At 52.0% G+C, this 22,358-nt stretch overlaps 5 protein-coding genes across 6 annotated transcripts; 2 read left to right on the forward strand and 3 right to left on the reverse strand.

Moving 5' to 3' along the window:
* Positions 1 to 75: 75 nt before the first annotated feature.
* Positions 76 to 4,605, forward strand: PV05_10909 (uncharacterized protein). The gene has a single exon (XM_013454341.1). The coding sequence runs from the start codon at positions 215 to 217 to the stop codon at positions 1,520 to 1,522; it is 1,308 nt and encodes a 435-aa protein (XP_013309795.1). The 5' UTR covers positions 76 to 214; the 3' UTR covers positions 1,523 to 4,605.
* A 346-nt stretch (positions 4,606 to 4,951) lies between these two features.
* PV05_10910 (uncharacterized protein) lies at positions 4,952 to 6,175 on the reverse strand (the record flags this gene model as incomplete). The annotated part of the gene is made up of 3 exons (XM_013454342.1): positions 6,092 to 6,175; positions 6,025 to 6,032; positions 4,952 to 5,974 (listed from the first exon to the last, which is right to left on the reverse strand). The coding sequence occupies exons 1-3, from the start codon at positions 6,147 to 6,149 to the stop codon at positions 4,952 to 4,954; spliced, it is 1,089 nt and encodes a 362-aa protein (XP_013309796.1). The 5' UTR covers positions 6,150 to 6,175.
* Positions 6,176 to 6,335: 160 nt separating this feature from the next.
* Positions 6,336 to 10,605, forward strand: PV05_10911. 2 transcript variants are annotated; one of them, XM_013454344.1, is made up of 3 exons: positions 6,336 to 7,005; positions 7,061 to 7,886; positions 9,979 to 10,605. In XM_013454344.1, the coding sequence occupies exons 1-3, from the start codon at positions 6,480 to 6,482 to the stop codon at positions 10,451 to 10,453; spliced, it is 1,827 nt and encodes a 608-aa protein (XP_013309798.1). In that variant the 5' UTR covers positions 6,336 to 6,479; the 3' UTR covers positions 10,454 to 10,605. The 2 variants fall into 2 exon arrangements, with proteins under 2 accessions (XP_013309798.1, XP_013309797.1); XM_013454343.1 differs by having other exon boundaries at positions 7,061 to 10,605.
* Positions 10,606 to 14,415: 3,810 nt separating this feature from the next.
* PV05_10912 (uncharacterized protein) lies at positions 14,416 to 17,732 on the reverse strand. The gene is made up of 3 exons (XM_013454345.1): positions 16,447 to 17,732; positions 16,379 to 16,400; positions 14,416 to 16,330 (listed from the first exon to the last, which is right to left on the reverse strand). The coding sequence occupies exons 1-3, from the start codon at positions 16,928 to 16,930 to the stop codon at positions 15,202 to 15,204; spliced, it is 1,635 nt and encodes a 544-aa protein (XP_013309799.1). The 5' UTR covers positions 16,931 to 17,732; the 3' UTR covers positions 14,416 to 15,201.
* A 1,360-nt stretch (positions 17,733 to 19,092) lies between these two features.
* On the reverse strand, positions 19,093 to 22,250 carry PV05_10913 (ribosome-interacting GTPase 1). The gene is made up of 3 exons (XM_013454346.1): positions 21,035 to 22,250; positions 20,862 to 20,982; positions 19,093 to 20,801 (listed from the first exon to the last, which is right to left on the reverse strand). Exons 1-3 carry the CDS (start codon positions 21,995 to 21,997, stop codon positions 20,782 to 20,784), a joined length of 1,104 nt encoding a protein of 367 aa, XP_013309800.1. The 5' UTR covers positions 21,998 to 22,250; the 3' UTR covers positions 19,093 to 20,781.
* Between the last annotated feature and the right edge of the window lie 108 nt (positions 22,251 to 22,358).

Genomic DNA, 22,358 nt, shown 5'->3' on the forward strand with positions numbered 1-22,358 from the left:
TCGCGCCTCACACCTTGCGTCCCTTCGATCTGAATCCCAAAGCTCTTTCTCTCTCCTCTCATGCAGATACCCTCACGATCGATCACTTTGCACGGCACCTGCGTCAAGAGATCTCCGGTACAGGAATTCGAAAAGTGCTATCAGCATCCTTGGCAATGACAGTTGCCATTGGCCTCTTCCCTGGCCCGTCATCTATCTTTCTCCCTCCCTCTTCATGACTTCCCTACCTGAACGTATCGCTCGTCTTGTGCAGTCGAAATTTGAGACTCTACCTTTAAAATGCAAACCCAGAACACTGGCCGAAGGGAGGAGAGAATGGACTCCGTTGTCAGCGGTCGTCCTTGCAAAGGACGGAGACGAAGATGACCTGACCTGCATATCCCTCGCCACGGGGACAAAATGCCTTTCCGCTTCTGCATTGCCCAAATGCCATGGCATGGTTCTCCATGATTCCCATGCAGAAATTCTTGCTTTGCGAGGTTTCAACTACTGGTTGCTGACCGAAGTTCAAAATATTCTCCATCGCCCGGCCTATCAATCACCTTTCCTGGAACTTGCTGGCGGCCCAGAATCTGATCACAATCCGGACACCCCCCTGTCGACTTTTTGCCCACCCTTAAGATTGAAGCAAGACGTGTCCATTCACTTCTTCACCACCGAAGCTCCTTGCGGCGATGCATCCATGGAAATCTTGATGAGTTCCATGCCTTTGGAGGAGACGGAACCCTGGCCTGTTGATGATAATGCCCTCACGGCTCTACAAGGCAGAGGTCATTTCTCGCTCTTAGGATATGTCCGCCGGAAACCTGCTCGAGCAGATGCTGAGCCAAGCCACTCCAAGTCCTGCACTGACAAATTGGCTGTCAAGCAGTTTACCAGCGCCCTTTCGTATCCAGCCGACCTCTTCATCCAACAAACTACAAACGCCTATATCCAAAATCTAATAGTATACGCCCATCAACACGATGCCACCAGCTATCAGCGAGCATTCGGCCCATCTGGGAGGCTGTCCAACGTTGTCGATTTAGGACGGTTCTTCAATGTCCTGCCCTTGCCGAGATCATTTCCAAGGTTCTCATACGAGAGCACTCCTGACCCGCTCAGCGACAACATGAAACCAAAGGCGAGCAACATCTCAGCCTTGTGGATAAAAGGTTCTCCATCAGATGCAGCCGACGTGGTCGAAGTTCTGATAAATGGAGTCAAGCAAGGTTTCAAACAATGGGATTCGAGATCCGCAAAAGCGAGTTCCATCTCTCGTTACAAGCTCTTGCAACTTGCGCTTCGCATCACTATTACACATTCTGCAGAACGTCCCGAAGCCAACCATGCCGTCAACTCCCCACGACTAATGGACGATTCATGGTTGCTTGCCCTACACCACGCGCTTTCAGCAAATACATACGGCACAGCGAAAGCCACTCATTTGAGGCGGAGCCGGAGGGTGAACAAAGATAACATCACCGCCGCCCTTGGAAACTGGACCAAGAACGAAGGCGACCATGATTGGAAGTGCGGTTAACCTCAGATCTATCACGAATCGGGATATCGTTCAACTTGTCTTGCAGGATTGGTGCTACTAAAGTGCCGTCAGACCGCGGCCTCCAATCGACACTATGTACCTAAGGTCCCTCTTGTGGCCGACCTACTAGTACCTAGTCCACTCGAATCTCTCCGTGGCTGAGCACTGCTTGGACGTTGTTGTGTGCATCAGACAAATGGCGCATGGAAGCGCATGCAGCATTTCCCACCCGACCCACGAGTGGCATAGAGGCTGCTTTGTGGGCAACTGGCAACTCCAACTCTTGGCCACGGGCCGGAGAAGTTCTTGGGCCACGATTTACACATATATCAAGGGAATTTGGCCAATGTGGTCCTTCGCTACCTACTCGAACACGTCCAAGTGAGATTCAACGTGGCCTCCAAGGTCGATGTCGGCCAGGGCCGAACGATCATGCCCGGCGCCTCGGTGGACCCGTACGAAGTTGTCATGGTAGAGCTGAATTGGACTCGCGAAGAGCGCAAGCGCTACCTCGCTTTGGCACCGCGAACACCCCGTTCTCCGCCGCCATGGAGGTGGGCCCGCGGCCAATATGGCCAAGAGTTCAGGCCTCCTTGACTCGAGGACCTATGGGTACCTGTCGCCGTCGATATTCGACCAGCGATTGAGTAAATAGGTAGACAAAGAGATCGCGAGGAACAATCGCGAGAAAGAGGCTGGTAAGCAAAAGTGGCAAAAAGAATATTCCTCGATCAATTCTGCCAGATTCAACGCCTTTGATGAGTACTTTGAGAATACTCAAGACGATCCGACAGAACACGTGTACCCGTCGCGGGCTAAGCAGACGAAGTACCAAGCCGGTCAGTCACCAAAGCTTAGGTACTCTGGTGAAGTCTTGGATAAGGTCCTCTTTCCGGAGGTTGAAAATGGCGTCCCCAAGAAACTGATCTGCTATGTCGCCTGGCCCTTCGAGCAGGCCAGGCCGAAATGTTTCTCCAGAATTTGGGCCTCAATGTCATCATCCCTGGCCCGAGACAACACCCATCGACAGAGAAAGACTGATGCGTGACTTTAATGACCCGGATCACCCGAGTCAGGTTTTAGTCTGCAATATCAAAGCCAACGCTTTTGGTGTAAACCTGCAAGGAGCAAGCCGCGTACTGATCTTCTCATGCCCCGAGAATCGCACAACCAAAAGTTGGGAGTAAGTGTTAGCCTTCTTGACGTCCACAAGTCTAGCGACGTCGCTCATCGTAAGGTGCGGTGGGAAGTCTTCACCAGAGGCATAAACAAGAATGTCGCTAGCAAGACGCTACCATCTACCTTGAGCAGACCTGCCGAGCCTACCGCAAATCGAGACACACCACTATCTGGGCACTACAAAAGCTCATCCCAAACACGGTACCAGTGACCCATCGATTCGAGTCAAGAGCACAATGGAATCCGGGGCAATCTAATCGATGTGCACAATGTAAATCTCATTGTATCTACCTGATTCGTTGGAATCTACGGCAGTTGCTTCAAGCACTTGTTTGCTGTTGTCGTTTGTGACGAGGGCAAACAACCTTCCCTTTAGTTGAATCCATTGCGGAAAACCCTCGACAAGGGAGCAACGCGTTGAAGAAATTACCACCAACACAAGGCAAGGCACGACTACAGCTTGCCTCTCGCCACTGCACCATCCAGCACCGCTTCCCACTTGGAAGTACAATACGGCGCGACTACGAACCAGGATTTCGGGCTCAATCTCGATGAAGAAGATGGCACTAGTATGGACCAGCGCTTGATTTACGGTAGTTGCTTTAGGCACCTATTTGCCGTTGTCGTGTGTGATGAAAGGAATAAAGTCAAGAATCCGAACTCACAGCTTCACCTGGCAGTAGCGAAGCTCTTCGATCCTATCGCCTGGATACAACCAACCGGCCACAACCGCCCCCAATAAGTCCTCCGACTTTACCGGCTATCTCGCCTTGTGGTGGCGAGGGGAATTCAAGGAAGACTTGGACGACCTTGCCCTCGCCAACAAGGGTGAAGACGTTTACACAGAAGAAACCTGGTAGCGTGTGACGTGTCCAACGCAAACGTACCGACTACTTCCGCAAGCATAGCGCTCCTCTGTACTGTCTTTGGTCAACATGGGCCTTCACAAGTATGTCAATCGCCGGCGGGCGACAACTAGAGCTATCCTCGGCAATCATCATGTTGAAGACGTGACTGACGCACCGAATCCCCTCCCTGTCGAGAAGGAAGCGTCAGCATATACGGAAGACCGCCTCAAGCAGGCTCTGAACTTCGCAGACTTAACGCTGCGAAACAAAAACTAGAAAGGTGTCGCCGATTACCTCGCATATGCTGGCAATGTATAAGTGCGCCGTCAAGGACGTCTTGCTTAAGGCGTACGATAGTGAAGAGAAGAAGAAGACTATCGTACTCGATATCATGACCTGGGAGAGGACTATCTCGACCACTTTTGCGCTTTTTTTAATGCCCGAAGGTACTCTCATCATACCACATGGTCAGATTCACTGAGTGATGTCTTTCGAGGACACACCGATTACGGGAACCAAGTTGTGGCACTCGAAGAGCTTGGTCGGCTGCTGCAAGGCAATCTTAGAAGAAGATCGATTCTCTAATGTCACGAACGACAATCGCACGTACGAGTGCACAAAGAAGCTAACATCCTGTCGAAAGGGGGCCGCAGCCTTGCAGGCTTTCGAATATCGGTCGACCCAAATGCTGCCAAACCCAAGACTACGCCCCTTGACTACGAAGTCGGAGACCTCGAAACGCGCCTCCAGTACGTTCAAACCCTCTGGACCAAGCGCGGCATCACTCCTAGACAAGCTGCATGGGCAGGAACATACGAGAAGGTCCAACTACACTAACCCGTGCTTTGCCCAAGTCTCTACCGAACCACGTACCTCTCCTGTCTGGGGTGTATCTGCCCTGGTACTCGAACAGCTCGACTTTCATCCTCTCGTCTACAGTGGATCAGCTAATGCGAAACGTCGAGGACTCAGAGCACAGCTCGGGGAGCACGCGCATGACAGAGCCATTGCATGGTCGGTCAGAAAGGCGCGGCGTGCTGGATCACAAAGAAAGCGTTGCTGGCACCTTGTCCCGTACCCTCGACACGAGACATTCGACGAGATCTTGCGCCATTCTCCACGTCGTGTCGCCCAGCCGTCAAGCAAGCGCGACGGCAGAATGACTAATCGACTACAACCTAGAAGCCGACTACGAAAATACGTGCAAAGACCGATCCGAATGACGACTCAGCTCTGGAGGCCGATGCCGATATTCGTACGCGCGTTACAGGAAGTATTATATATATCCATATCCTCTCCGTCGATTTGAAATGCATATTGAACTCTATCTACACGTAACCCAGTAGCCTGGCGTTCGGGTGTCGTGGTGTCATAAAGCATATGTGACTCTGTTCTTGTGAGCCTACATTGCAAAGCCTGTAGCTTGGTCGGCCATGTTCATGCAGAGTTCAAGCGTGTGCCAAAACTTCTCAGACTCCAGAGCTCTGGGTATCCGTATGCCCTTGCCTGTTGGAGCGGGACTGATAACAGTGCGACCTATCTGCTGACCTTCAAGGATGACGTCTACGTCCCATCTCTCACCACCTTTGTCGTCGAATGCTATTCTATGTTCTGGGTCAGGGTGATGATCTAGGAGTATGGCAATGGCCAGTGGGTCGTGTAGAGGAGGACCCTCGTTCAGGCCGAAGACTTGATCGTACGTATGTGCGAAGAACATGAGCAGTTCATTGAACATGGTACGTAATCGAGTGGGATTCCCATGGTTGAGTAGCATGTCTTGAATCTTCGGAGTCGCGTAGGCTTGATGCGTAAGGTCTAATGGTATGAGCGTCGTCTTGGGTTGTAGGACTGGGTTCTGGAGAACAGCACGAGCCGATTCCGGATCGGCCCAGATGTTGAACTCGGCAAAGGGCGTCTTGTTGCCGCTGCGCTGGTGCGAGACGCCTGACGAGTCTAGATATGGTTGACCCATTGAGACGTGCGTGAAGTCGGATCCGATGGCGCCGCCCATTGCTGAGAAGCCAGCGATGTGGGTGGCGACATCAGGAAAAAGAGAGAAGAGCAGGGCTGCATTGGTCAGCGGACCGCAAGTCACCAGATACGCTGTCCCCTTGGGTTGGGCAAGAAGCGCATCTCTCATCTCCAGGACGGCACTGCAATGCGTTAATGGCCGGCGTGATGGGTGAGGGAGAAGAGATGTCCCCGCTAGACCACTCTCGCCGTGTATATCGGAAGCAGTATGCACTATGCGGCAGAATGGCCGAGACGAGCCGGGAACGACTGCAATTTGAGGTTTCCCGATTGCTTCCAGCACACTCAAGGCGTTGTTGGTGCACTTTTGTAATGAGGCATTGCCGTGTACAGTAGATATTCCTAGAAGCTCAAGAGCCGGGTGATAGGCAGCAATGAGGATGGCACAAGCATCCTAAGGGCAGTGAGCTCGGACATCAGAGACAGGTCTGGGGGCAGACTCACATCATGACCTGGAGCCAGAGCCATGAGTAAGCTGATGAGGGCAGAAGGGTGACTGATGCTGACCTACCTGGGTCACAGTCCAGCCATATGGGGATCTTTGAGGATGTCTGTTTATACTCGACCATATTTGCAAGTAGTCCTGTTCTTCCTGTCTTGCCAGAGGCCGGAGAGACGCGTATCAATCTACTCCTACCGATATCTCTATCTCACTATGTCAATACCTACCTATCAGCCGAAATGGGCAGGTATGCCGAGGGATTGTTTTTCATGCATCGTCGCATCTTGATGAATTTCCATCTCGACCAATCATACGTTGACACACCGCTAGACACTCTCGTAGTCAACCAAACCGGTGAGAGTCGTCTACTGCCCCTGCATTGCCAGCGTGGCAAAGGGAGACGCCCAGCGACGACTACAAAGACTTGCGCAATGCTCCTCTCCGTCGTGGTCCTGAAATGACCGCTACCTCCCCTTCGAGACCACCTCTGCCGCCCAGTATAGCCACCAAGTCTTCCTCTACTGCCTCGCTCTCACAGTTGGGCGCTGTAGCTAGCAGCAAGACCACTTCGGCTCCTCGTACTCATACCTCCTCTCGCGCTCCTCTCACGGCTCGCCAAGATGGCCCAAGCCAGGATCCTACCTCTCAAAGAACGACTTTGTCCCTGATCAGGAGAACTTTGGTGTCCGATGGAAGTCAGGGAACAGACTTGAGGGCATCACCGGGACCGATTGAAGGAATCTTACCTCCCCTTACCAGCTCGAACGAGGTGGACGTGCAGCTCTATGCAATTGTCGCCATCGTCATCAAAGATTTTGTCAATTCGTGGTACTCCAAGATAACACCAGACCGTACTTTTGTGGACGAGGTGATCCAGATCATCGCACACTGCACTCGAGCGCTTGAACAGAGACTACGACAGATTGACATAACAGAACTGTTGTTGGATGAAGTGCCAGTCCTGGTCGAAAGACACATCGATGGTAGGTGCTGATGAGAAAGAGGGTTGAACTTCTATGTTGACGGACACTCTCTAAGCCTACAGGACCGCTACGACGGCCCCAGCCACTGTGCAATACGGGGAAAGCCCCCGCAGAATCTACCACTCTCTCAATCCACATCCGGCGCTCGACCCTTCCCTCACCGCCGAGGAACAGAGACGTTACGAATCTGCCTACCGACAGTTACTCATCCAAGGGGCTCTTGCCGTGCTTCTACCAACCGAGGATCTGGCGAACGCATGTCTCAGAACTTTGGTGACGGACATCATTGCGGACCTGATCCTCGGACAAGCACTGGCCGAGAGAATATGCCAGCCATGGTTTCTGCACGGGACTGTCTCCAAGGTGGTGGAGATAGTGAAAACGCCTCCGTCAAAGGCCACCATCAACAAGGAAATCATTCAGCAAGAGGGTCGCCGAAGCCGTCTGGAAAAGTTTGGCCTATTATCGGCCAATGCTGCGAATCAACGGAATCATTCGCCAGCACAAGACCAATCATTGCTTAGCGCGTGGTTTTGGACACTTCTTCAGTACGCCTTCATCGCATACCAGTCCGTGCGATTCATCCTCGTCGGCATGGCGCACGCGCAAACTCTTCCACCAAGAGTCCCCGGCCGACTCGCCAATGCCCCCGCCGTGTCCTCACCGTCGCAGAACACTTCCCCTTCGTCAACGCGCGGCAAATCGGACGTCGACGGTCATCCCGCGCAAGCCGTGATCAACTACGGGTTATTCTCCTGCATCTCTACCATTCTCGATTTGTCGGTTCGCATGCCGTGGCTAGCGGCTTCTTTGAGTTTCTGGCAGCACATCCTGGCTCAAGGACCCGGGAGGTATGGTGCTGCAAGTTCCATTCTGGACAAGTAAGTGATACTCTTTCCTTCTGTTGTCTTCTCAGTACTTTGCAACTTCGATGTCGCCCTATCTTTTCCCAGGCTCCCGAGGTTCTGGTGGAGGCTCGCGGCCATATTATGGATGAAGTCGCATCAGAGTGTGGTCATCTGATATGAATCAGATGGTGCTCGGCCAATGATGGTTGATATCAGCCATGTTTCAGGCATGTGCTGGATTGACTGCTTTCGGTTGTTCATGCACCATTTGAGTCAGGAGGGTGTGGGATGTGGACCTCGAATACCACGATACCGCTGGCGACCAATGACAGCCGTTACATGTCATGACAATACGAACGATGTATTGTCAGGCCGCCCGTTATGACATCTGATTGGACGAAGTCCTACTTCACGCCTTCCCACATACGACCGGTTTTGTCCCCCCAACCCGGACTCAGGACGGTCACGCCCCCGGTATCCACGGTCGCGGGTGGACTCTGTCGAAAGAGACATGCCCTCGACTTCTGACGTCGATTCGCTATCAGAAACCCTATGTCTGAGCTCGACCTTCTTGGTGATCTACCGGGAGACCACCAGAAATGACGAAGCGAGAAGAGGAATAAAAATGGTTAAATGTGGCCAATCAGCACGTTGTCTTCATTGGGCTTTCTCGCTTCCTCGATATCATGCCAAACTGTCAACACGGAGGAACATGGGTCGGCCCCGCCCTCGTTTCCTTCTGGCCCCATCAAGGACAGAGTACTTGCACATCTTGTATCCACGGATCATGAGATCAGTCGTAAACCAATTACTTTGAAACGATGGTACTCTTCACAAGGTGGCACTTCTTCATCGACTATCGACCGGAAAAAAGGGCCCAACCAGCACAAAAGTCTCGGAGAAGAGGCGATTTTCATCGCTCGAGCCAATGAAACAACTATTTCTGTTGCATTTCTTGGAATTTCGACCAGTTCTGCCGCACTATTGGTCGCTGACGCTGTTTGAGGATTCAGCCCTGGTTCTGATGGTGCAGCCTGTGCCCCCACCTCGTTACCGGTCATCATCGGCTGTCTCGGCGCCCGCCGATAAGGGAAGAGGAGCACTCGGCCCTCGAAGATAATGGTCATCCAGCATTATCTTTTACGTCACCAAAGTGTTAGATTATGTTCACGACAACATTCCATCCTTTCACTGAGCCGTTATCTGTCAGTGAGCGAATTCGACCCGACACGACATGTCAAACGGCTCGCTCGGACGGGTCCTTGTGTCACTCGCAAAGAACATGCTCAGACGACTCTAGTTCGAACTCCAATTTCGACGCCCTAAAAGTTGCCTACTTCGGGTTGGGCATGTTTCCGCAACCTGCTGCAACTCCAAACCTATTGTCCTCGCAGGTGGCGCTTCGAGGATTGACTCTACTCGCTGATCATCCTTGAAGTGGACATTCCACACCACAATCCCTGAATTCTGCACATTTTCCTTTATTCGGGCTTGATGGGCCCTGATCCTGGAAAGCTGACTATCTGAATTCTGCAAACCTGTTGGGAAAGGCTGCATTTGCATACCAAGCTACTCCGTAGAGCGGGACGTGGACCCCTGAGGCCCAGAACGCGCCTCGTCATTTTTGGGCAGCTTTAGAGGACTCTGCAGGCTTGTTTCCCTCAACTTTCGCATTTGCGCGAAGGACCATGCCATCACCAGTCCTATGAACACATGCTCGCCGAACCACTGCACGATGCTGCCTAGCGCACTTCTGCTTCAATTGCCTGGTTTGGTTCCGCTTCTTCGAACCGACGACATCAGTCACGTGCGAAGATCAGAATGTAGCAATGCTCAATCTGATGATGAGCGCCCAGGGCCAGCGATGAAGCTCCTCGGGCAGTTTTGATACTCGATCCGACGCCCTTTGGAGCCTGAAGGGATTGGAAGTCGCTCCGATACTCGGACGGCTGCAAAATCCACGTCCAACGTTCGACCATCGGATGCAATGGGACGCAGCGGCCATTCGGAACCATTGATTTCGTTATGACCATTTCTTCCTTCCCTTTTGCCTGCCCGCTCGTAATACGCCAAAACCTTTACTGGGATCGAGAAGATTAGCTGACAGATGACCAAACTGTGACAGATTCCTCTACCACACGATTTCCACGCGTGTTTTTTCACCTTCTCTACTTCCGCCCCTTTTACTGCAAGTAAGAGCAATAATCTTTCCGAACAACTCCATGGGTCCGCCAGCTCCTCCACCTCCTTCAGCCGAAGAAGCTCGCCTCATCAGGTCAAAAGCCGCAAGCGACATCCTCTCTCTTGTCCCCAGACCGGTGGCTCGGAAGTTCTTTGCCGTTTCAGGTGCCAACGATGAGGAGAACCAGGAATCTATGCGGGCACAGATTGAGGAAAGCATGCTATGTTGGACAGATGACGCGGAGTTGAACAAGCACCTGATCTACTCGATCCTGGATCTCATCCTGCTCAGACTGGTGCCGGAGATGCAAGGCAAGACGCCCATTGAACTTCTGGCTGAGAGAGGAGTTGTTCTCAGCGGTGAGGCGGATGGCGAGGAGCTTCTGGTGGACCTGAATGAAGAGAAAGAAGCATTGTGATCCGTGAAACTGGGGCCTATTCGAATTGTCCTCACTGTCGAGTGTCGTAGGCCAGAAGCGCCCGGTCCTGCACAGTATACCCCGGCTGGCCATACTTTGCCATTGCATCACAATAAATTTGCTGTGTCTGATCGAATCTGAAAATAACGCCGGGTTTCTGTACTTGCTTTATGGGCCTTTGGTGTTTCAGTGTTTCCTCGATGACAACAGCCGATCGCATCTTACCTAGGTAGTCTTTCTACCTTTACTCCATCCTTCCTGCTGGCACGAGAACGGCTGTGCATATAGGTAGCGAGGACTGGTACATTTCACCCTGGCGCCATGCAGCGCCCACTGAACAACTTAGAACACGCGAGGGAGTTTCTCTTCTCTGTTCCTTTCCCCAAATCCCCTTCGTTGCCCTTTTTGCCCACTGGCCAGCAAGCAAGCAAGCAAGCAAGCAAACGGTTCAACGAGCAGCCAATCTTTTCTTGTCTTTATGGTCTTTTGCTTTCTTTGGTTCTTGGCATGTTGCGATCAAGAGCTAGGTATAGTATACCATCCGAGTCGTGATTCAATTATCTTTTCCCCCTTCTCTGACGATGCCTGTGCGAGTGCGAGTACGGGTGCGAGTTGTGAGTTTGTGCGTCGGTGGATTCTGATTCCGATTCCGATTCCGATCTCGTTTTTCCCGCTCCTTGTGGGATTGATTCGTGTCTTCTGCTGAGATGCCGATGAATGGCTAGCCACTGCAGGTAGTGTTTTGCTTTGCTTTGCCTCGAGCAGCCCATTGCCAGCGGGACTAGACTCTTGGAGCCTTCATAAGGTATCTTCGTTTGGTCCTTGACATGTATTCCCCCTAAGGCAGGTCTTAGTAGACTTAAGACTTAGACACGGAAGTAGGTTCCTTTTCGGGCAACAGCCTTGCGATTTCGTGACTTGCGGGTGGACTTCACGACCACCCTGGCTTCTGGGTAAGCTCGTTCTCAAAAGCTTTTGCTGTGTTCCTTGAGTTCTGTTCAGTGTCCAAAGCCTAGCCTAAGCGTAGCACAGTACAGTACAGTAGGGGCATGCTTGAACTGTACGAGTGTCAGTTTTGAAAGTCGAAGGAGTGAGTGAATGAGTGAATGAATACCCATGGATGTTACTGTAAGAGGGTACTAGCAACGTTCCCCAGCTGCCGCAGAACACACACGTCTCGGGTCCGTCACTGTTTGCCGTCGATCCACCTGTGTTTGTACAGTATTCAACATGCAGTTTCACGATATCCCGAATTTATTCCAGATAGAGCTGTGTTGACATACTCACCATGTGTGCATGGACGAAGCCCCTAGCATTTTGAGGTTCGTCGAGGCCGGCGAAAGAGCTCCAACAAGCCATACTTTCAACGTTTGCTGGGATGGATTGACTAATGGTAGTTAGTGACAGTCTCCTGCTCATTAGCGTTGGCTCAGTCTTCATACTCCTTCATTCTTCTGCTTGGAACGATTGTCTTTCGTACAAGGGCCAAGTCCATGTGTGGAGCTCTGTGAATATCCTGGCAGGGTGTAGCACAAGCCGATGCTGATGTTGTATGTTTGAAAGCACAACACAAAGCACTTCCTCATATCCGCGGACAGTAGAACCAGACGAAGGAAAGAGAAGTCTCGTCGCGGCAACAATCGCGTGGTACTAGCAAGAATAGGAAGAAAAACACAGGAAGAAGATGGTGGAAAAGTAGAGTCACGGACAGAATGAGCACAGCACAGATAAACATGGCACATTGTAGAAAACATGAACAAACATAACGCATACCTAGGTAGCCGGTAAACGACTCGAAGACTCGGTTCTTCCATGATACGTATAGTACTCAAGATGATATGGACAACGTCAGTCAACAGAAGGCCATACACAGATGGCTTCACGGAGACTCTTCTTGCAGACACAGTGGCGAAACTCATCTAAAATCCATGAGCGTCGAGCTGCAGAGAGAATGGCTTGAGACAGACATGAATGCCCTTGAGTGATATATATGGTCCTCCCCTCCTCTTATCTTGTGAAAGTGTATGCTTGCGGATCGTAGTCGAAGTGGATAAGGAAGCAAAAATGCGTAAGAACCGATGAGAGAGGCTTAGGACTCATCACAGCAAAACCGCAAGAGGTGCGCTCCCAGGTTTGTCATTTTGGGATCACCAGAGATCCAACGGTGCTGTCAAGGTTGACTAAGAAAAACAGTACTGAATAGGTCAGATGGATGGAATTCATATCGCATTCATTCAGGCACAGTTTGGCAAGCGAAATGTGGTTGCAAAACCATTCACCTTGAAGCTCACCATCTGATCTCTCATCTTTCGCCGTCAGCTAGCAGATCATACAACAGTGGCACTTGTTGGTGTCCAAACCATCCCCTGCAATAAATCAAGGAGGCAACTTTCGTCAAACTCCTTAGACAGCCCAGAATATCCTGTTTCGCTTCTGTAACGGAGCAGTGCGGGTCAGCGAGATAATAGCCGTTGACGCATCTTTTCCCTCCGAACGCCTCAAACCACAAGCCTGGCTGATGATCAGGCATCGGTGGCAATAGTTTGTCGCGTGGACCGGATGTTCGAGGCCACTTTACCCTCATACTCTATCGAATTGTAAAAGTATTTCCCCGTCCACCCGCAGCTCTTCTCTGACCTGTGGCTCTCCTTGGTGAAACAGTGCCATTACAACATGTGTAAACCTCGTGACTCAATGTCAACTGCGTTGCTGTGTGGTCAATACAGATCAGCACTCCGATGGAGAATGTTCTGGAGCAGGTATCTTGTCGGTCAATGGATCTGCCACCGTTCGAGGCACTCGACCGGACATCAGAGTCGATGCGCCCCCACGTTATAGAAGCCATATAGGTCGTATACAATGGCTTCACTGACTGATACTGTCCCTAGTTTAGGGCCCTGTGAGGTTCCCACAGCATCCCTGGGACGGCCTCCCTTCCCCGGTACCCTCATTTCAATCTGGCACCTCCGGCACACATCAACCCACTCATTCCTGGCCTTGTCTTTGCGTTCCGGCTCTTCTAGACCCTCCACAGGCGCAGCGGAAGCGTGAATCCGGTCATCTTCCTGCAGGGCACAGGGTCCACAAACGGTGATATCGCTGGGGCAGGGTAGTAGTCACGGAGCTTTTGGGGGATTCTCGACCGTGGAACTCATGCAAAGGCGTTATGGAGAGCAGGGCCAGGGTACAGACATGGTCCTAGTAGTTCGTATGAGGGTGCAGCAAACAGGCTCGTGCAGTCGGTTGTCAACCAAGAAGATACGAGTAGAGTGATGCCCAGTTCTGTGAGCGACGCCATTGGCACCTGCGTCGATAGTCTGGCAACGTGGAACGGCAGTGTTTTCCAGTAATGGAAGGTTAGGCTTCAGAGGGAGGAATAGGGAAATGATCTCGATCCCAAGGCGATTCTGGTTCTCCATCACAACGCCATCTTTTTCTGCGACTTACCCTGTGATGAATGTGGTTGGGCAGCAAGATGAAACTGCAAGTCAGCCCAAAACTCTGCCCACGGATCCTCTCGGTCCCCGAGGCTAGGACAGGATGGTGGAGACTGAGCGTCGATTGTACGAGTACAGACGGACTGCAATGTAGGAGACGGCAACATAACGTTTGATTCTCTGAGAGAAAAGATTTTCTGTCGAGGCGGTCGCTGACATTTGTCTCTACTGATCGGCAGGAACGTTCAGGGTTCTTGACGTCGATCTCGCACCGTAGTCGAGCCTCACTCTATCTGTACCAACCCCGGAAACATGATGATAGGAGAGGAGAAAGATCGACACGATCTTCGATATGTCTCGCCTCGACAACGACACCCTTCTGCATTGTCCTTTGTAACGATTCCTTCGTGTCCCTTTTGTGAAGCCATCACAAGATCGAAACACCACACGATGCCATCTGCGCCCATGATCTTGAGGGCCAGATGAGCCGAGGGCGAAATCGCACAACATGTACATCTGGAGTGTGGGAATGTTTCTTCATATCCTATCTTTAAGGGTCGTCGTTATCAAGCCGCTGCATGCATACACAGAAACAATTATCGTTCACCGAAATACCTTTGCAAAGGAGAGATAGAAGAAAAAGCTATATGTTCATGTCCTCCATATCGACAGTCTCGGTCGTCCCTGTCCCTTGTCAATGTCCTCACGAGACCCTCTTGCCTCTTGACTCAAGGTCCACGCGAAAGAGAAAAAGGAAATCCATCTGATCCTACACATCGGCGCAGTCTCCCACTGCGAAGAAAGAAAGAAAAGCCAGGAAAAAACCAAATTCCCCGGTCGAAACAATTCCCCTGCTCGTTTGCGTTCCCCATCCCTTTCTCCCCATGCAAACATGCCCCCGTAGATGAAAAAGGAGATTTCGCGGTGAGGCTTGGGGTATGTCTAAGGGTCTCGTCATCTGCAGGCGTAGACTGTTACTGTAGCTGTACCTGAAAAATTCGTAAAGGCAGCCTGCTCTTTCGCATTCCGGGACTGGTATCGTGGTAACGAGGAAATGAAAACGTGCGACTCCCGGCTCCTGCTATACACCCTCTGCCCTGGACGTCGGCTGGGTCGTTGAAATAGCTGATAAGTAAATGTTCGCTTGCGTGTCTGTGCTCCCAATTTGATCCCGTGCTCCTCGCTCATGGTCAAAGGATTGTCCAATATTTCAAAAACTGTGCTTGCATATCAATGGTGGTGAATGCTTCAGAGAAAGTTGCAAGGAAACACGCCAAAAGTCGAAAGAAAAATAAGACATGTGGCCCAGAACTATGTCGAAATACCAAGAATGGTTCTTTTCTTGGAGATTCTGGGGCTGTCCACAATATCAATCGGGTGCATTCCGCCGGGAAGTAATGTTGTAGATGGAGCTCGCAACAGCTTCAGCTTCTCCATCAACTTCCCAATCGCCAGGTAGTCATCCGGTTCCGCAACATTGGGATGCTGCTCCAAAAGCGCCTTGATGGCGTGAAGAGCGCGAATATTGTCATCTTCGGCAGGTGTTGCGGGATGGCTGACTGGCGACGTGTCGGCAGATCTAGGTAACGGCGGTGGTGGCATGGGTGAGAAACGTGCCTGTTCGGGGTAGTGGATGTCGGGCACGCTTTTGTGTCTCTTCATCATCTGCCGCGGGTCGATGGCCGACGGTCCAGTGTTATTGGTAGATGATAATGATCTTACTGGTAAGGATGGAGTTCTTTGATCAGATGATGATGGTCGAGTACCCGTGCTGATACTGGGGACGTGAGGAAAGGTCTGACTCCTCTGGCGACTTGAGCTCGCGGTGGTATCTCCCGGGCTGTCTATCATGGCCATGCTACCGTGATCGCCGCGTGCCAAAGCTGATGACATGGGCGACGGGTCGTCCGCCAGCGCCGGTTCCCCAAGATCGTGGTCCAGAGCAGGAGAATGATCGAATGTGCCTTTACCTCCTTCAAAGTCGAAAAAGTCGTTCGCGTCTTCTGTTTTCAGGCCTGCGTCGTGTCCCAACTCGTCAATGGCGCACATTGGAGGCGAGACCAGACCATCGGATGATGTAGGCGAGCCGTTCACTGGCGTCTGCGTCACAGAAGTGGTACTGGAATTCACCAGAGTGGACTCCCCGTCGCCTCTATCAGCAGCGACCAGGTGATTCTTGCGTTTAAATGCCTCGAGCCACGCCGCACTCGATACTACAGCCTGATCGCTTCTGCTGAAGGAGAACACCTGGGCTTGCTTGCGAAGGTCCTCATCAGTGATTGGTAGTGCCTTGTTCTGCTGGTTTTTGACCCAGTTGGTTAGGGTCTTCTCAAAATCTGGTAGCTTCGCCTTGGATTTCTTGCCCGTTGGGCTTATGCTCTCTTCCTTCGGTGGTGGATTCATATACTTGTCCCGCTGCCGCAGGATCTTCGACACTGTGCTATCACAGGTTAGTAGACCAGTCAGACTACCGACGCGGACAGCGTACCTCCTCTCGACATTAAATTTGGCTATGAACCGTTAGAGCACATCGCTGTAAGTTGCAAGGCCACATACCTCCTATCTGAGTCTGCTTCATGTTGGGATTCTGCTCAGCTTCGATGCACATCTGACGACGCTCCTCGTCCGTTAACTTGCGCCGAGACGTGGTGGTTTTTGCGCTGGTTGGCGTCATGTCAGATGCAGTGCTCGCCGACAATGGTGTCTGAAGTGGTCCAGCAGGCTGAATAGGAGCATGGTAGGCTGAGCCAGGTTGACTTGCTAACATGCTGGGCCATAGTCCGCTGTGCGGTGTCATCAGAGGCGGTAGCATCTGCGGGTGTGACGCTGCGAAAGGTGATGGTCGGTGCATATTGTAAGCCGGTTCCATGGGCATCGGGGCTGTCGTTTGGTAGTCGAATGAAGAAAGCTCGTGCATTGGTGACATGGATGTTTGAGGACTGGCAGAGTATGCTCCATGGACGTTCATCCAGCCACTTTGGCCGTAGCCAGAATGGTGAGAGTCCTGGTGCTCCGACGGCATGTTCATCAAGGCCTGCATCGAGCTTCAGGTTTCCAAATAATGATCTGGTGGTGTGGATGTTATGCTGCTATGGCGATGCATGCCAATGTACTCCGTACCGACGTTGGCGGGTCAGGATGCAAGTATCCGCAAGGCCCCAAGATTCCGCTCGCACCGGCAGACGTCTACCAGATCCTCAGATGGGTGAGCAGCCAGACTGTATGGGATGTACAGTCTGTCAAACTGGAGTCGTGGCTTGGAGGGAGGTAGGGAGCATATGAAAGAGCGAGGTCGTCTCGATGGTGGGCGGCGTTGTGGAGGTGCAGATGAGTGTGGGATGCACGACGGACCTCTGAGGACAAACCAAAAGACACTGGGCAAGCCGAATTAGTCGACTTGAAGGAGACAATGTCGGACCAGGGTCGCTGGTCGACTAGGGCCAGGACAGGACGCAAAGGAGGCTGCGACCAGGGCTTAGGTCAGTGTGTGAGGGGTGTCTCCTAAGGTGAAATAGGCTGTAGATGGCCGAGACAGGGTTCCTTTGCAGCATACAGGTAGTCTTTCTTGGATGGAACTTGAAAGCTGGATCGGGATGTAGGTTGCGTCAAGAGTGCTGCGCTCCTTCCCCTGCTTCGAAGCGACTAGTAGTCCGGCGAAAACCTTCAACTGCTTGCAAGGACGTGCTTCTCGAGGTGTCGTGATCCTGAAGAGACAGAGCTCTTCGATTGCGAGGTGTGGGTGCTAAGTACAGTGGGCGGCAGTAGGGCCTATAAAGCGGAAAGCTTAGGGAAGGCTAGCGGGCGGCACCTTGAAGGAACGGGCCCTGATGGGCCTAAAAGCACCTCGGTTAGCTTGGGTAATGATATTCACTGTCGGGCATATGCAATAATGCGTCGGGTCGCCATACTCGTCCTTGTTCAGTTTATTCCTCTTTTCGAATCCGGACCCGCTCTTTGCAAGATCCCTGAAAAGCCACTGGGCGTCGCGGTGGCTCAAATATTTTCGGCAGAAATTGGCCTCTCTGGTCGAGATCGTCCTCTGGGGAGGTGGACCGGTTCTTGGTCGTCGGGATTCTCGAGATTCCTATAAGCAGGTCGAAAATCCGATCACAGGTGGCAAGGTCATTCGAGACCAGATAGGAAAGTAGACGTGCAGTGAGAGAGACGGGGGTCGAAACGAAGCGCGGGCGTTTGTTCAAGTACTACTCCGTGAGAACTGCCTTTTTGCGTCCAAGCCCCTGCTGGGCCTTTCCCTGGCTTTTTATCACGCTGCGTTAGGTCGAACTTGTTCTGCAGGCCAGAATGCCCCACGCGAACAGAAAATCGCAATGGGGAAGCGTCGAATGATAATGCAATGCCAGAGAGAAGCCTTAAGCATTTTTCTCACGGGGTCGACAAAGACCTAGCTATAGCCCGTACAGGCTTCGGGCGGGTGTCTAGCCTTTGGACGGACCGCCCGCAGCCGAACAATGACGCGGGCGATCTTAGAAGGACAGCGATCATTCGGCCCACAGATCTTCAAGCTGCTCAATCGCATGGCCAGTAATGACTGGATACTATTCGACTTCTGCTGAGTGGCCTTTGTGTCATAAAGCGGATGGCCTGGGGGCATCGTCCTCGGTCATTCCAGGTATGCGATGGGAGAGTCATGTATTGTACAGTACGGCTCGACAGGATAACGGTACCATTCGACTGAAGGGGTGGTATTATTGAGCCCGTGGGGGGCAGCCCAACTGGTCAAGTGCCAGTCTTCAACAAATGCCCATCCAATGTGCTTGTGCAACCGACGCGTGGGTCGCTGAAGGAAAGTTGAGACTGGCTGACACGGCGACTTCAATGAATGGGGAAAGGTGAGTTGAAGCGTTCGAGGCAGTGCGTCTCCCTTCACAGGCTAGCCTTCATGGCTTGCTCGAAACCGTGCCTGGCGAGCAAGCCACCTTGTTAGGACTGGTTGTAGGCTTGTCGTCCGAACCTGGCGACATCAGGAACATGGTGGAGAGCATGAAGAGAGCCAACGAGCGAGTTGAAACACGCCTTTTGAGCATGGTTGGTCCGATGGGTGAGCTCGGCGGCAAAAACATGAGCAAGCGACAAATCAGCGCGCCAGAGGGCAGAGAATAACGGACAGATATTATCTGTCCCCGTCGAGAATCCCCATTCCAGCAGGCAGCGAACTCGGAGCTCTGAAGCTAGAGGTGCCACCACAGGGACATGTGTGAGCATGGCAAAGCTATTCGTTGCTCACAAAGGGAAGGACAAGATCAATCATTAATGCTTTATGATGAGGCAAGGAAAATGATCAGTGAAGCTCATTGGGGCTTGCGCGAGGGACCTTTGCATTTTCTCCACAAACTGGTAGCTGGGCAATTGCCTGTTGAGAATATGCAAGATGTGAGTCCCTGTTACGTGACGTTTAGACGGAAATAAGCAGCAGGGTGAGCAGCGTCGCTCAATGCGTTCATCTGCAACGGTGGTTCCCCGCTTCGTTCGTGTTCATGGCTTTCACTGAATTTCCGGCGTTTTCACATGTCGGCCTACAGCTGCTGGGTGCTGATCCTGGCCTGGTGAACTGTGGTTTGGCCTCAGCAGTCAACAGTATCCTCAAAACCAGAACCTCCTCTGCTGGCAAAGAGAGACTTTGTATAATCCTAGCCAGAAACGTTGAGACTATGACGGGGGTTCCTTCGGGCGGCTGCGGGAGGGTGCTTCTGCGAACTTCAGCAGGGGTGTTGTATCCAAGCCAGGGATGTCTCTCTGTGGGCCTTGTGGCTCGGAGCGTCGGTTGAGATCCCTAGACCTTGAGTGCAGCTGTAGTGCCCTGTTCAAGCCACTTCCAGCTGGAGCGGAGGATGCACAGACAAGGAGCTGCGGGGGATGGAACTGTCAAAATCCAGGTCCACGAGTTTGACATCTGCATGTACGCGGTACTGTATGCATCGAAGATCCTGCACCTGCACTGTGGTAGCGTTTTGGCTGCTCGTGTACGGCTGCAGGACGTTGTCAATCATGCAGCCTGTACACGAAAACGGCGCCTCGTGGCAGCCAATGGCTGTTTCAGATTCTCGTCAAATCTCCCCAACGTTGCTCGCTCTACACTCAAAGTGTTGTCGCGCGCTCTTGAATTTGTCGAGGCTTACGCTCGTGTAACGGGAATACTTGGACCTGTTGAGGGTGCTTTCGACGATCCGGCTTGTGCAGCTCTTGAATTCACACAGCTTCCCAGATACGTCCAAGTCTCTCCAACGAGGTCTGGCAATGGCGGCGTTTGTATATCATTCTCTGTCTGAGGCGCAACAAAGAGACATTTTCCTCATCCTTGCCTGCTCCACAACCACCTTGAGCCAACCGAGGGGTTCCACCACAGATTCGCAGCGATTCTACGGAGTATTGTGTTTTTCGGAGTACGGCTGGAACTTTGTTCCAACTCGCCGTGGTCACACTGAGACACGTCCGCTTGATCTCATGCAGACTGGTTTCCGGAGAGATGAGCGTCGTACGCACGCTTTCAGTGGCGCTTCAAAGCGACGACCAGGATACGCCCGTACTCTCGACCAGGAAAAGAATGCTGAGACGAGAGAAGCGTGGAGCCCAAGCCAAGCAAGAAGAGCCCAGAGTCCAGACTGTTCAAGCATGGTCCTTTCGAACATGTCCTTTTTGAGGTACTCGTGGGTACTGTAACGGACGCAGACCCTAGTGCTGATCACAGGCGACGGATAAAGGGTCGAAATCCGGCGCGGGGGGATGAGCGGAAGTCCAGCCATCTAGCCTCATCGAGCGGAATATGGACCCATGGCGGACGATCTCAAACCTCGAACATGCCTCAGTCTAGCCATGGTGCAGCATTCGAGACGACATCAGGTGATAGGCAGATGCTGTGGTCGGTCTAACGCATCACTTTTTAACAATAGTGACTGGACGAGTAGATCAGCAAGTGAAACCTAGGTGGAGTAAAGTGAATTGGAAAAACGTACCGATGTCCTCATCCGCCAGTTCATGTTGCAGGCCAACCCGTTGAGGTTGATGCTTGACTGAACGGCCATAGACAATGGCGTGTTTGAACTGCTCAAGAATGGACTTGTGGATGGAGTTGCACTAGGGAAGGTCAGCAAGTTAAAGATAGCACATCTTTAATGAGCGCGCTTACGAAATCTTCGACAGTTGAGGCATTCCTTCTCAAAACCACCGGGGTAGAGTAATCTGGCTGCTTGCCCTTTGGCTTGGTATACACCCGTTTGAGCTGAAGCTTCTCCCACATCAGCTCGAGCAGTTCATCGATGTTCCAGCCGTGTTCGGAGCTGATGGGGCAAGCGTTAGGAATGCGATATAACAGATCCAACTCTTCAATTGAAATGGAGTCAATCTTGTTGAGAGCATAAATGACCGGTATGTAACTTCTACTCTTGGCTTCCAAAACGTCAATCAAGTCATCGATGGTGGCGTCGCATCGAATCGCAATGTCGGCCGAGTTGATGCGGTACTCGTTCATGACGGCCTTGATCTCGTCATGGTCAATGTGGGAGAGAGGAACGGTGCTCGTGATGTTCAATCCGCCCTTGTCTTTTTTCTTAAAGACTATATTGGGAGGCTCCTTGTTGATGCGGATGCCGAATCCCTCCAGTTCGTTCTCAATGACACGTTTGTCGGTTAGTGGTTTGTTCACATCGAGGACGATGAAGATCAAATGGCATGTCTTTGCAACGGCGATGACTTGGCGGCCTCGACCCTTGCCGTCTTTGGCGCCTTGAATGATACCGGGCAAATCGAGCATTTGGATGGCCGCGCCGTTATACATGACTTGGCCGGGAACTGTGGTCAGGGTGGTGAATTCGTAGGCTGCGGCTTCGGAATGTTGGCCAGTCAATCGACTCATGAGAGTCGACTTGCCCACTGAAGGGAACCCGATGAATCCCACTGAAGCGACACCCGTCCTTGCAACATCAAATCCACTGCCACCACCGCCTCCTGATGACGAGGGGGTCAACAACTCTCTCTTTAACTTTGCCAGTTTGGCCTTGAGTTGGCCCAGATGGAAAGATGTGGCTTTGTTCTTTTGTGTCCGAGCCATTTCGGACTCAATCTCCTTGATCTTGTCCACGGTGGTCGCCATCTTGTCCGGAAGGGGGAATTACCGCTCGCGGACAGAATACGAAGAGGAAGGAGACGGCAAGTATAGGCAGGCGAGGAATTTTTCGATGGATTGAGGGTCGTGACGATCGCTATTCGGGGACGTGTTTAGGCTCCAGGAGAAAACAGGTGTCAATAACTAGACGCTGTGTCACCCGTCTTTGTGATTCTTGTGCGACGTGAGAGAGGCCTGGTAAATCCACAAGCAGTTTCTGGGATGATGGTGAAGATGAAAGATTACGGAGTATGACGATGGAGATTGTTGCAGTCGATGATTTTCGTGGGTATGGAATTTGCCCCATGATGCCCCGCACCTCCCTGACTGTACAGTAACCAGGTTCGGC

The sequence above is a fragment of the Exophiala xenobiotica genome (genome assembly GCF_000835505.1).
Source record: "Exophiala xenobiotica strain CBS 118157 unplaced genomic scaffold supercont1.7, whole genome shotgun sequence".
Taxonomy (NCBI): domain Eukaryota; kingdom Fungi; phylum Ascomycota; class Eurotiomycetes; order Chaetothyriales; family Herpotrichiellaceae; genus Exophiala; species Exophiala xenobiotica.